General features: G+C 34.8%; 1 protein-coding gene across 1 annotated transcript; it reads left to right on the forward strand.

The window, feature by feature from the left end:
• Positions 1-4487: 4487 nt before the first annotated feature.
• Positions 4488-8223, forward strand: LOC120144117. The gene is made up of 9 exons (XM_039158264.1): positions 4488-4598; positions 4655-4889; positions 4987-5039; positions 6739-6875; positions 6959-7052; positions 7163-7225; positions 7307-7458; positions 7905-7988; positions 8106-8223. The coding sequence occupies exons 1-9, from the start codon at positions 4488-4490 to the stop codon at positions 8221-8223; spliced, it is 1047 nt and encodes a 348-aa protein (XP_039014195.1).
• The last annotated feature ends 5441 nt before the right edge of the window (positions 8224-13664 follow it).

Here is a 13664-nt window from a genome sequence, read left to right on the forward strand (position 1 = left end):
TTTCTAAGATCATCCTGGCAGGCTTAGTCCTACAATCAGCTGATCCAGCTCCCCCTGTACTGATTTCAGTTTTTCTTTAATTGTTAAAATCTTACTTTCATGTGGTGTAATGTGGTTAAGACCACTTCATCGAATCCTCCGTGACTTAATTTCATGTTTATGAAAATGCTTAAAAATATAGATGAAGATGCAAAAATGCAAGAATGCATGAAATGTTCGAGGCATTGATCCAAGAAATGTGCCTGTTATTATGAATAATCTTTATTTAGACAAAAATGTTTTATCTTGTAAGAGACATAAAAACAATCAAAGGTACACTCGGACTAAATCCTCTAGACCTCGAACAGCCTCTATTAGGTTGACAAGTCTTCTGCCTTCATCTGTCACCGGTTGTATACCTTATCGGACCACTCCCGCTTCCCTTGCCAGGCCGTGTAGATGGCGAGCTGCCTTCTGTACTTGATCCAGGAAATCTCGGATGACTGCGTCTCTGGCTTTCACCCTTTGTTATGCTTGCTCCCATCGGAAACGCCACTGCAAACCCCTGTCAAAGGGCACTATCTGAAGCTCGCTTGCTTGTTTTTTGAATCCTTCTACAATGGCTTCTAACTCAGCTATTGTTTTACCATCTTTCTCATGTTGTTTCTCCAGATCAGCCATCTGGACTCTCAAGCGTTGGTTTTGATACTGACAGTCTGCTAAGCGCCTCTGGGCAGTCTTTATCTGTTCCTTCCAGGCTCTCTCATCAGGTCCCTCGAACTTTCTCTTCAAGCTGTGAGCTTCATCTTTCCAGTACTCATAAGATACCTTCAACTTGGAGTTATCCTTGACCGTATCCTGATACCCCTTTCTCAAGTCTTCGAGCTCAAAACGGACTCTTTTCTGTTCTTTTTCAAGTTTGTCTGCTCGATCTTTCTGAGAGTCGGCATCTAGCTTCCACTGATAGCGCTCAGCTTCAAGCTCCTTTATCCTCTGCTTCAGCTCATTATTCACAGCTTCAAACTCTGTCTTGGCTATCTCGGCTTCAGAAGGGGCAGGCCTGAGATGTTCTTCCAAGGTACGGGTGTCCTCACATTCTGGTACCGGAATATTGTCATTTTTCCTCACTCTTCGCCACTCCACATAATCCAGAGTAAGCATGTCCCTGGCTGCTACAACATCTATGCGGGATACTTTCTTCCATGACTTGGCTACTTCCTTAATCATCTTCTTATAACTGTCATCCTGATACATAAATTCTGATGTAGATAATCCATATGTTGCTGGGACAAACTGACGTGCTCCATACTGTCTAAGTGCCAACAACGGAGCATACCCAACTGTACCCCAAAGTCCAAGTAGGGTCATAGTGTCAGAATCCCTACACTTGAAAAGAACATCACTGTGGAACAACTAGGGGTCTCTCCAGGTAATATCATGATCCTGAAGATGCGTGAAGACCTTTATCCATTTTTCCTTCGAAGCTCCTTCATGCCATTTCATAGTGATGAACTCTCCTAATGGTGAATAGGTAGTGCTGAATCGGCGGTAGGTAACCCCGCTAGTCTTTCAGAAGTGGTTGTGAATACAGACTTGAAGGAGTTGAACACACCCAATGAACCTTCCTCCACCAGTTCTTCTGTAATGATTAAGGGACCGAAAGGTCTCGGCTAAGATGGTCGGTGCTGGGTTGACTCGCCTTGGAAGTTGTTCAAATAATTCTACTACGGCTGCGTCAATGCATCCCAAAACCTTCGGAAAGATGATCAAGCCATACAGACCTAGTGCAAAAAGGTCTATAGTCTTTCATTCATCAGGGTGGTCCTTCATTAGTTGCCTTATGTGGATCCACTCAATTCCTTGCCCGTTACCTTTGTGCCGGAGTCGATCAGTCACCCACTTTTCATCAACCCCTGCAATCTTGGCCAGTCCGTTCTTGAAAGGCTGACTCTTGATATGTTTAATATATGCCCTCTCTAGTTTGATGCTTTCGCAATGCAGTAGAGTAGTAACTCTTCCAGAATTGAATTAATGCTCGGAGTAAGGGCTCATCAGTCTTGACATGGAGGAAGAGGGCGATATCACCATATCGTTGGCTGAACTTCTGCTTTCTGTCATTCTTCCAACTGTCCCAAATGTTTCGCAGCTCTTGGAGATTATTCTATTTCAGGCTGACAGCGGCGTAACTAACCAGTTCTGACACATAGTTCCCCTGAAGACTGTCTCCCTTCTCTTTTTGAGCCTTCTCGGACCATAGTCGTGCCTCAGCGTTTTCAATCTCTTGTATTACAACATCTTTGTCCATTAATTCGAATTATTTTGTGTATAACAAATGCTTTTTAGGGATCAATAACCTCTTGTAATGATGCAAATGCTAGAAAAAAACACAAAGGCAAAAACGTTAGTAAAAAATAAAAACAAACGAAAAAAATGACGGAAGAAAAAAAACACAAAAAGACATGGTTAAGGTAAAAAAACAATCCTAGGTTTTGGAACGTGGTTTCGGGGTAGGCTCTATTTCTCCATGGTCTCCCGGTTTAGGTTTTAAAAAACGGTACCCGAGTTCTCCTTGCCGGTGCCCCCTTGGGCTTGCCAGACCCTTAGTCCTAAACCCATCACAGGTTTGTGTGGACGAAGTTAAACTCGAGAGGAAACATTCTCTTATGCCCACACGGAGAATAAATTCACACGAAGGCATAAGGTATATGTATCCCGAAGGCTACTTGCTAGGCCCACACGGTGAATAAATTCACACGAAGGCGTCGCTTTCACCCCCACTTAAAAGGAATTGGAGCTCGGGTATAGAGCCTTAGATGAAAAAAAAATTTGAAGGCTGAAATCATGAGAAAACGATTAGTCCAACTATTTACTCGAAAATATAATCAAAAGTAAGTAAAAAGGATCGAAATATTACCTTAAAATTTAAACTTACCCTTTTCGTTAAAAAGACAACTGGAAATTACCTTAGTCTGACTCACTTACCTGTGTCCCCAGCGGAGTCGCTAAGCTGTCGTAACCGTCTTTCGGTTGGTTCCCGGAATTGGGCTTCGACTTGAAAAATGTGATTGGAGTCGCCACCGATTATTTATTTAAAAAAATAAATAGGTTAATCGGATACCTTATATCTTACCTGATCTGCGTCTTACCAAAGATATGTCGGATTCGGGAGTCGGTTACGGTCAAGGAAGGATTAGCACCCTTGAACCGCCCTTTCGGTACTACGTAATTTCCAGTTGTTTTTAATTAAAAAAATCGAAAGTTAAAATTTAAAGGTAACATATGATCCAAAATTACTTACCTCCGATCAATTTGAAAGAGTACCCTTAAAAAGTCGAGAAACGCGTTAAAGGAAAAAGGAAATAAGAGTAAATGAAATAAAGAAAATAGAAGGAAAAAAATAAAAAAAAATGATGAAAAACTAAAAGAGGAATAAAAACATATAATTATTAAGTGCAAAATAATAATAATGATAATAAGTAGTAAAATAAAAACGCAATCACCAAAAAAGTAAAAAAAGAAAGTCAATGTTTGGTGAAGTATAATTGTCGGAAGGAAAAAGACGATAAGGGGTAGAACTGTAGTTAATAATGAGTGTGATGTATCCCTATAATAGTAAGAATGAATAAACAAAAAACATTATGATATATATATATATATATATATATATATATATATAATAAATATAATAACGAAAAAAAAAATTTAATAAAGTAAATAATAATAATGTAATATAATATAAATACATGAAAACAAAAAAAAAAATAAGTATAAAATATAAAAATATAATTAAATGTATATATGCATATGTTTAAAAAAAGTAAAAATAAAATAAAATACAATAAAAAATATACATATAATGATAATAATAGTAGCAAAAGAGAAAAATATATTTATACGTTAATAGTAAAATAATAATAAATATAATAGTTATAAATATATATATATAATAACTTTAAAAAAATATATTAAAATAATATTAGAATAAAAATAATTAATATATATATATACTTAATAATAAGATTTATCAAAAAGAAATAAATAAAAATATGAAAATAATACATAAGGGACCGTTTATCGGCGACAAACCTTTCCTTCGTTTTAAATATCCTAGTATTTTTCCAAAGCGGCCTCGGGGTTGTGTAGATCTAAAAGAAAAAGTTTCGAACGACAACCCCTTTTCCTCGGCCAAAACTGTTTTTTTTTCAAGCACAAAGACGAATAACAACACATGCAAGTGAATAAAAGAATGAGAAAGGTAAAAGCTTTCACCTTTTATTGCTCCTGAATTGTTTACAATAGCTTAAAACAATCTATTTGCTCGTATTTTTTCTGGTAATTTCGTATGCCAATCGTGTGTTACAATAGTGAGCTACAATGGCTATTTATAGTGTTTGTGGATCCTATCTTTAGGAGTTTAAAACATAGTAAAATTCTATCTTATTTTAGGAGTTGAATCCTAGCAGAATTATATCCTATTTTTGAGAGTTTGAATCCTAGTAGGACGAAAAATGTGTGTTGACACCATCGAGAGTGTAAATCTGACTGTTCTTGTCATGATTCTTGAGGTTGCCGATCCGAAGTCGATGCAGCACTTTCAGCCAATTGCTCTTCGTACGATTGTTTATAAAATTGTTTCCAAAGTGCACTCATGGAGCGATGTATTGACGATGCTTAGACAGTCTCTGTTTTGCGCCGTCAAATTTTCGACATCATCTTGGTAGCACATGAACTTCTTCATTACTTGTATTCCGTCAATCCTGGATCTTCCTACGATGCAGCATTGAAGTTAGATATGGAGAAAGCTTACGACCATGTCGAGTGGCCTTTTCTTCGATCAATGATGCTCTGCCTTGATTTTGATTCTTCATGGGTTGCTCTCATCATGCCCTGCATGACTTCTGTCTCCTTTTGTATTCAAATCAATTGCCCACTTTCCAAAGAACTCAGCCATGAATGTGGTTTTTGACAGGGTGATCTGCTGTAACCTCCCTGCTTGTTGTGATGTAGCGCTTGGAGTTGCTCATGCCCTCACGTACGAAATTCGGTTAGCATCCGAATTGGTTTGTGATATTGTTATCGTCGAGAGTAATGCCCCTAACATGGTCGCGTAATTGCTCTCACATTCCGCTGGTAAACACCCACCTCGACGAGGCTTGTCGACTGCTAGAGAGAGTTCGAGGGGAAGCAACTAGGGACATCCGACCCTCTCTAAAAATTTAAAATTATAATATATTTTAGATCTTTTATTTATAATTTATTTATCCTAATATAAATTTTTGCATATACCCTTTTACTGCTTCAAGCACATCATGTTCTAGTTAGAAGTTATATTTAAAAGATAAAAGATATTATTTGTAATAAGATTCGAGATTAATTTGTCCATATTAATTGATCTAGATTCAAAATTTGTATTCAAGAACAAAGAAAACAAGATGAAGAGGATAATCGCACTAAACAAGAAGGTTTTTGAATTGTAGAAATTATTTTATTGAGACAAAATAAAGCTGATGAAACGAGTACATGTGGTTAAAAGAAAGAGCATTAGAATGATTGGCAAACAATATAACACTGGCATATATGTTGGTTAGACGGTAATGGTTGACAAGAACACCTCTGTGTCATTGCCCTTGCCCCGTACTTTCCATTAATGGCTTCAAAACAGTCAAACTTTGCAGTAGGACCACATGGCCCTGCTAATGTCATTGTGGTAGGACAAAACTTGATCTCCCCTATTTCATCAACAATACAATAGATTTCTTCGTGCTTTTATTTTGTGTATTTCTACTTCTTTGAATGTGTGCAAATTTCTAAGTGTTCGATATCAAATTTATAGTTGATTTGTGAATGAAGAGAGTAACGTAAAATTTACAGAAACGGACAGTATTAATTGTTTTATCGTTTAAGTCCATATTTATTTGGAATATGTATTTGGCCAGTTGTTTCCTAAAATAAATTTATAATAAAAGGTTTAGAATTTTAAATTTTTTTAATTTTTAAATTTTCTAAATGATGAATTTAACATTTTTATTTGAAAAAAATAAAAGGTTTAGAATTTAATTTTGTAATTTAGATTTCGATGAAATGATTTTTGTTCTTCTTATACCTAATTTTACTATATTTTAAGTTGAATATTTATTAATTAAATTATTAAAAACCAAGAAAAGTAATACGTTCATAACATGAATAAGTAAATAAGGAAAGTGAGGTAAATTTTTCAAAAATGATTAATATTAATTACCTATCATTATCATAAAGTACGTTATTAATCCATATTAACCAGTCAAACCTCTAAAACTTATCCTTAACCTATCGCATAAACAAATGGTACATTTATTTGTATTTATTATATAAGTAATCTAATATGATACACATAATGTTATTGAGTCATTAATCATCATTGAGATAATATATAAAAAAACATATCATATATTATTTTTATCATATGAAACAAATTTAAAAATAAATTTTGATGTTTATTGTTCACTTAAAATTTGATTAATCGATCAAATTGAATTAATCCGGTTAAATGATTAGTAATCACATAAAACAAATTTAGATACAAATTATAATCGTATTTTTCAGTCATGTCAAAGTTATAATACAGTCTTGTTACACAACATAGATACATTTATTATTAAGAATTCCTAGGATGAGGCTATGCATGGTGATCTTATGCAGGTGTTGTTTTGCAAGCTAAGGAGGTTGAAACCTGTTTTAAGGGCTCTTAATAGGGATTGCTATTATGATATTTCTTAGAAGGTTGTTGATAAGAGGGTGCAATTGGAGAGGCAGCAGATCTTGAATTTGTGTAGCACTGGCCAAAATAACATGGAGGCTGAGAAAATGTTGATGCTGCAGTTGGCTGAGTTGGAGAAAGCTGAAAGCTTATTCTATCAGTAGAAGGTGTTAAGGGTTGTGATGTAGGGGTCTTGAGGGAGCTGCTCAACTATTCTTTGCTTGTTGAGACTGATTTGACTAGAGAAGTTGCAAGTGATGAAATAAAGGATGCCTTTTTTAGTCAGGGGAAGGATAAGGCTCATGGGCTTGATGGATTCACAGCTGATTTTTTTAAGGTTGTTTGGGATCTTGTGAGGATAATGATGTTGCAGGAGTATAGTACTTCTTCACCTCTTCCACTATACATCCTGCTTCTAATTCTACTATTGCCATTCTTGTTTCTAAGGTGCCTAATCCAAGTATGGCCAAGGACTATATGCCAATTTCCTGTTATTATGTGATCTATAAGGTCATTACAAAAATTTCGGTTGCAAGGCTTGCCCATCTTTTCCCTGGAATGGTCTCTATGTACTAGTCTGCCTTTGTGAAGGGAAGAAGTATTGTGGACATCACACTCTTTTCCCAGGAGCTTGTAAAAGGGTACAAGAAAAGAACTCTCTCCCCTAGGTGTTCCATTAAGGCTGACTTGCAGAAAGCTTTTGACTCCTTAAGTTGGGATTTTACTCTTGGAGTTTTGGAAGGGTTGGGGTTGATTGCTTAGGTTAAGAGGTGGATTGAAGTATGTATTACTAGATTCATATTTTCAATTTCCTTCGATGAGAGTTTGATTGGTTATTTCAAGGGCAAAAGAGGCATAAGGCAGGGGGTCCATTATCTCCTTATTTGTTTGTTTTGTCAATGACTGTGTTATCTAGATTATTGAATGAGGCTACTACCAAAAAAGTTTTTCTTACCACTCTAAGTGTAAGAAGCTAGGGCATATTCATCTATGTTTTGTAGATGATTTGCAATTTTTTTGCAAAGGAAACATTAACTCCATTGTGGGGATTAAGTATGTATTGGATAAGCTCTATGAGGTTTCAGGGTTAAGGCTTAATGCAGCCAAGTCTGAGCTATTTTCTTCTGGCATGACCAAAACGCAATTGGCTCTTCTACATGATTTTAAAGATTGGTTCCTTACCTGTTAGGTACCTTGGGATTCTATTAGTTCCTAGGAAATTGACAGAGAGGGATTATGCTTGTTTCGTGGAAAAAATCAAAGCTAAATTAGGGTAATGGTCAAGTAAATAGCTTAGTTACGCTTGAAGGGTGCAATTGATTGGTGTTGTATTTTCTAGTATTGCTAACTACTGGTGTAGGTAGTTGGTGTTGCCTTCTGTCGTTATCAGGCGTGTGGATAAACTTTGTGCACGTTTCTTTTGGAAGGGGGATGATGTACCTTCTAAGGGAGCTAGGGTCAAGTGGGAGTGCATCTGTGTTCCTAAGTCAGAAGGGGATTATGGGTAAAGAATTTGAAAAGCTGGTATAAAGCTTGTGTGCTTTTGCTGATGAAGAATATCCTTGCTACTGAAGGGTCCTTATGGGTGGCCTAAATTCGTGCTTATGTCTTCAAGGGTAGGGATTTTTTACAGGTGGATTATAAGCCACATTTTAGTTGGATTCTATGTTTTAAAAGGCGCGAGGCGCTCCAAGGCGATTAGCTACCCGAGAGCCTCAATTTTTGAGGCACTTTGAGGCGAGGAATTCACGTACGCGAGGCGCTTCTTTTGAGTTCCACAGAACATTTCCCCCTCTCTTGGATTCCAGAAATAATTGTATTGACACCATGATCCCCGTCACCCCTACTCGGCCCTACAGATTGCCACTGGATCAAAACATCATCCGTTTCAGTTTGCAACTCACCATCCTGCCCCCCAATAGAGTTCTCATTCCCAACCCACTTAATAGGCCCAATATGGTTGGATTTCCTAATTGAAGTAGGTGCAACACCATAGTCAACCGAATGTGCAGAATCATCAGAGAAGTTTGTATTTCTCGATTCCATACTCACGTGTTTCCCACTTATTTTTTTCCTATTATCACTGCCAACTGGCAGCCCACTAACTTCTAACATACTTGTTTTAACATTGCGCCCATCTTCTTGATCAGCCTTATCTTGGCCCAAGGTGACAACCCCCATGCTTAAACTCCTTTCTCTCCCATCAATACAAACCCCCGACACAATCTGCTGCCCTAGAACTCCACCTAATCTCCTCAGAATATAAATGGATCATTGTACGTGAATCGCTAAAAGCATCGCCTCGTCGCCTCGTCGTCTCTCGCCGCCTCTGACGACTGAATCGCCGCCTCATGTACTCGACGCCGCCTTGGTGGTCGGAGGCTTTCTTCTAAACGCCTCAAAGCGCCTCAAGCGCGCTTTTTAAAACACTGGTTGGATTTTGAGGAAGTTGTTAAGGCTAAGAGAGGAGGCTAGACCTTTGTTTACTGGAAGCCCAAATTGGAGAAGGATAACAACGAGATGGTTGTGGGGTGAGCCTAGGGACTAGAAGGACATGATTGAATGGCAGGGACTTGTGTGGTTTTCTATGAATGTTCCTAAGCATTTTATTATAGCGTGAATAGAAGTTCTTAATAGGTTGCCTACTACTGATCGGTTGATAAAAAAGAGAATTAATGTGGAGGAGGGCTGCATGATCTATAATGGAGAGGACTCTCGAGATCATATATTCTTTGAGCGTGTGGAGTCTTTCCTGAGGCTTTGCAGTATTCGTAGGTTTGGAAGAAACTGAAGTGAAGAGCTTGGTTGGGCTATCTCTCAGTTCAAGGGTAACTCACTCTTGGTGTACATTCTATATGTGGCTTGGTGTGCTTACATATACTGTATATGGGATAAAATGAGTTATAGACAATTTAAGGGAGTTAAGAGGAGTGTAAGTGAGATTGTAGATATCATTGAAGGCATTGCTCGAATCAAAGTGTATATGAAACGGTTGATATCGCTGGGAACTGGGATTTTGATCTTCATTGTTTCATAGCTTAATAATATGACCATGGAGAATAAGGATTAGAGTATCATGTAAACTCCTTGAGTATTTCCAGGCAAGACCTGCAGTTGATATCGCTCCGATAGCACCGCCTGCTAAGGCACTGTTTGCTGCTTCCCTAGCAGTTCTCAACTGTAGAGAAGAAAGGAAACAATGAAATTCAAGCAATTTGAGGCGAAAAATATGTTCTAGTATTGCTTCTACTGCAGCAAAATGACAACAACTCTATCTGCATAATACATTATAGCTTACAAATTAGGCAAAACCCCAGCAATTAATTCTAGCATATGAAACTACAAGCAGTCCAAACAAAACCGTTTCATTGACAAGATACTGTTTCGAGAACCAAAATCAAAAAGGAAAAAAAAAAAATGAAAGGGTGTCGGTAGAAATGATCAAATTTGCTAAAATTTGAACTAAATCAAAGGAACCCAATATCGAAAAACACCCAAAATTGAAAAAGGAAGGAGGGAGATTACTAAAGGTGGGGCCATGAAGAGGGTCAGAAGCGATGAAATCCTTAACGTCGGATTCAGAACAGGAGGAAGAGACTGTTCACGGCTGTTGAATCTTGAATAGGCATCGGTGAATGGAGATCTTTCGGCCCAGAATTCTTTGTAAGCTTCCCAGTGCTTCTTCAAGAATGATTCGGATGATGACTCGCCCATTTCTTCGCTTGCTCTGAGTAAGTGTCCTCGGCCTTCTTTCTTCTATATGGGTTTGCAGGTTCCGATCTTGTACAATGATATTGGGAGATGATAACGTGAGACATATTTAATATAATGTTAATATATTATCGGTTTTGTTATTATTTAAATAAAAATTGATAAAAATATACTTGAAATATTATTATTTTTATCAGTTTTGTTATTTTGTTATTGATTTTGTTATTGTTGGATATTTTATCAAAAATATTAAAAATAATAATATTTTATATAGAAATAATAATATTTTAATTAATATTTTTATTAATTTTATTATTTAATCAATAAAAAAATCGATAATATTTTTTTTAGTTATACATTAAAGGTGTCACAACTTTTTTTTATTGTTTTTGTAGTTATTTTCATTATTTCTACTTTTTATACAGTTCTGTCATTGGAATTTATGAAGGCTCAGAATTAGGGTAGCGGAGTAGTGTTGCCTTAGTTTAGGTTTTAAACCATTTGACTTTATACCTTCTTGTAGCTAGCTATCGCTGATTAGTGTGCATCATTCTCTTTATGTTTCTTCTTTTTAAATTTAGGTGGGACTTACGTTTCTGTCTATATGCAAAGATTTTTACGAAGGGATTTATTTACAGGGATTACTTCCCATTACATATGCTCATATGAAAACTGCATATGAAGTCTGTTCAACTATGTATTTATTTATACATGCACGTATTTTTATCTATATTTTTAATTTTTTGACTGTCGAAGGTCTTCCACGGAAGCTGCTCCCTACCTAGCGTTGGGGGCAGCCTACTATCCTACCTCCCCCTTACCCCATTACATATGAGAATATGTTTTATTGTTGTTGTTATTGTTGTTGTATTAAAGGTGTCACACTGTAAAATTTTCTGTGAGGATTTTTAGGTCATTTTGGGGCACTTACCAATCAATTGTCACTTGTCAAACAATATTTATTGTTTTTTAATAAAAAAAATGGTTTTCATCAAATAAAAAAAATAAGATACAACAAATATAGCACAACTATAACATAAAAATTTAAAGACCATAAATAAAAAATAAAACCAAAATTTTCTTTAAATACATATTTTATCTTCCAAAAAAAATCTAATAAGTATTAATAATTTTTTCTTCTCTATTCGAACTTGGATCCAATATTGATATAAGTAAGAAGAACAAGAGAACCAATCTAACATATTACTCCGTAAACGATTCTAAATATATCAACAAACTACTGCAAAAAAAAATTAACTAAATGTAAATTAATCGATCAATAGATTATATATAATTACTTAATATTACCCTAAAAATATTAACATATGTATAACTAAGTGTGAATATCTTAAAATATTAGATGTAACAATTTTCTATACGGACAGATTCTAAAATGGGCAACAATATATGATCCAGTAATAAAGATATGCTTGGGCCTTGTCTGTTGTATCTTTGCATTTACTTGAACAGGTTGTGTGGGCTATTATGGACTCTGAAAATTAAACATCAAAACAATATTTAGGTAAGCTTAGGTCAGCGTCAACCCTCAAATATAGGTAAATAAAGAGTGATTATAAAATAATATTTCTTTAGAATTTCTTTAGATTACTGATAATGTATATAGACCTTATATATATAATTGTATAAATTCGGTCATCAAGAAACAACAACATTATCTTTTACCGTTAAGATCATTTAATAAGTTCAAATCAAGAATGTTTTTGAATATATCACAATTTTAGAATTTATGGTCAACATTGGTCTCCATTCGAAGTTATAACGTATGAATGATTATTCATTATTTTGAAATTATATGGTGAAATTATAATTTTGATTACTTTCCCGTGCTAGTTTTTATAAAAAAAAAAGTATAGTTTTGTGAGAATAAATAGATGATCAAATAGGTAGTTTATAGTTAGAATTATTATAATATTTTGGTAAACTAAAAATAGTTTGTAAAACACTCAAATATTCAAATTTCTTTAATTTTTTTTTCAAATTGCTTTCATTAAAGCTAATGATAATATCAACTTGTGCTTGAAGTTATATGGCATCTAGGTCTTGATGGATATATATAATTTATATCTTAAGCAAAAAAAAATTATTATGTTTTTCAACGAAATGAATTATTTGTAAAAAAAAAGTCTTTCCTGATGAAGAAGTAGCTTAGTACAAACAATAATTAATTCTTTAAAACCTTGTGGTTGAGGGTATTTGGACCATTCAATCTTAGGGTTAAAGTTTAAATTAGGTGTGGAACCATCATTTTCTCAATCTTTGGACCACTGGGAGGTCCAAGAATTAACCATAACTATCTCCAATATGTTTAAACAATTTCACATGCCAATATTTAAAAATTACTCAATATCATTGTTAATCAATTGATTTAAAATAGTCAAAATAAATTCGGATTTTTAAATAATCCGAAATAATTATAAAATACTATTTATTCAAAAAATTTCTTAATTATTGATAATGCACACATATCTTGTAAACACGGTTGTTTGAACTCAAAACCTCTAAAGAGAATAATATTCTCTTTAACTATTGAGATATCTCATATTAATATTTATCAATGAATCGAATAATAATATATTTTAAACGCATTCAAACTCTTATTCACTTGAATATCATAATAATATTTATATCACTTGAATTAATACTCAATCGATGAATATATAATTAAAAGTTTATAATTACATGTTCGATCCTTAAAATTTAATTAACTGGTGACATTGACACAATCAGACACAATATATATAGTGTATAGATATCAAGTAATATATAATAAATGTTTCCTGTGCATGCACTCTCGTTTGGCACATGCATAACATATTTTCTAATGATCGCTGCAATTAATTGATAAATTTGTTTTCTTTAATTCAAACATCCTGAGTGTTCGTAATTAATTTGTTGCCGACACTGCCAACAACTTGCATGAAATTAATGCAAAATAAGTGCATAAATGGGAACTGATCATATCGATTGAGATGCATTTAGGATGAGTAAACTATGTTCCTATGCTTATTTTTAACACGCATGCATATATTGAATTGCATGTATACTAATATAGTAGATATGTATCACTAAGTTTGTAAAATTCGATATTCGAATTGATTTTTGCGCATGAATTATTAGATCTATGTGATTATGCCTGTGTCAATGGAGCACTGTCAAAGTGAGACATATAACACCCCAATTCAAAGTACAATACTTGATTTATTTTTGTGGACACATA

The sequence above is a fragment of the Hibiscus syriacus genome, unplaced genomic scaffold (genome assembly GCF_006381635.1).
Source record: "Hibiscus syriacus cultivar Baekdansim isolate YM2019G1 unplaced genomic scaffold, ASM638163v2 tig00110882_pilon, whole genome shotgun sequence".
Taxonomy (NCBI): Eukaryota; Viridiplantae; Streptophyta; class Magnoliopsida; order Malvales; family Malvaceae; genus Hibiscus; species Hibiscus syriacus.

Bases quoted from the DNA above. Each gene is read 5' to 3' on its own strand.
- LOC120144117 (XM_039158264.1), top strand. From the start codon at position 4,488: ATGTGTGTTGACACCATCGAGAGTGTAAATCTGACTGTTCTTGTCATG. The intron at 6,876-6,958 runs GTAGAAGGTGTT...TGATTTGACTAG, and splicing joins GCTGAAAGCTTATTCTATCA to AGAAGTTGCAAGTGATGAAA. The intron at 7,989-8,105 runs GTAATGGTCAAG...TGTCGTTATCAG, and splicing joins AAAATCAAAGCTAAATTAGG to GCGTGTGGATAAACTTTGTG.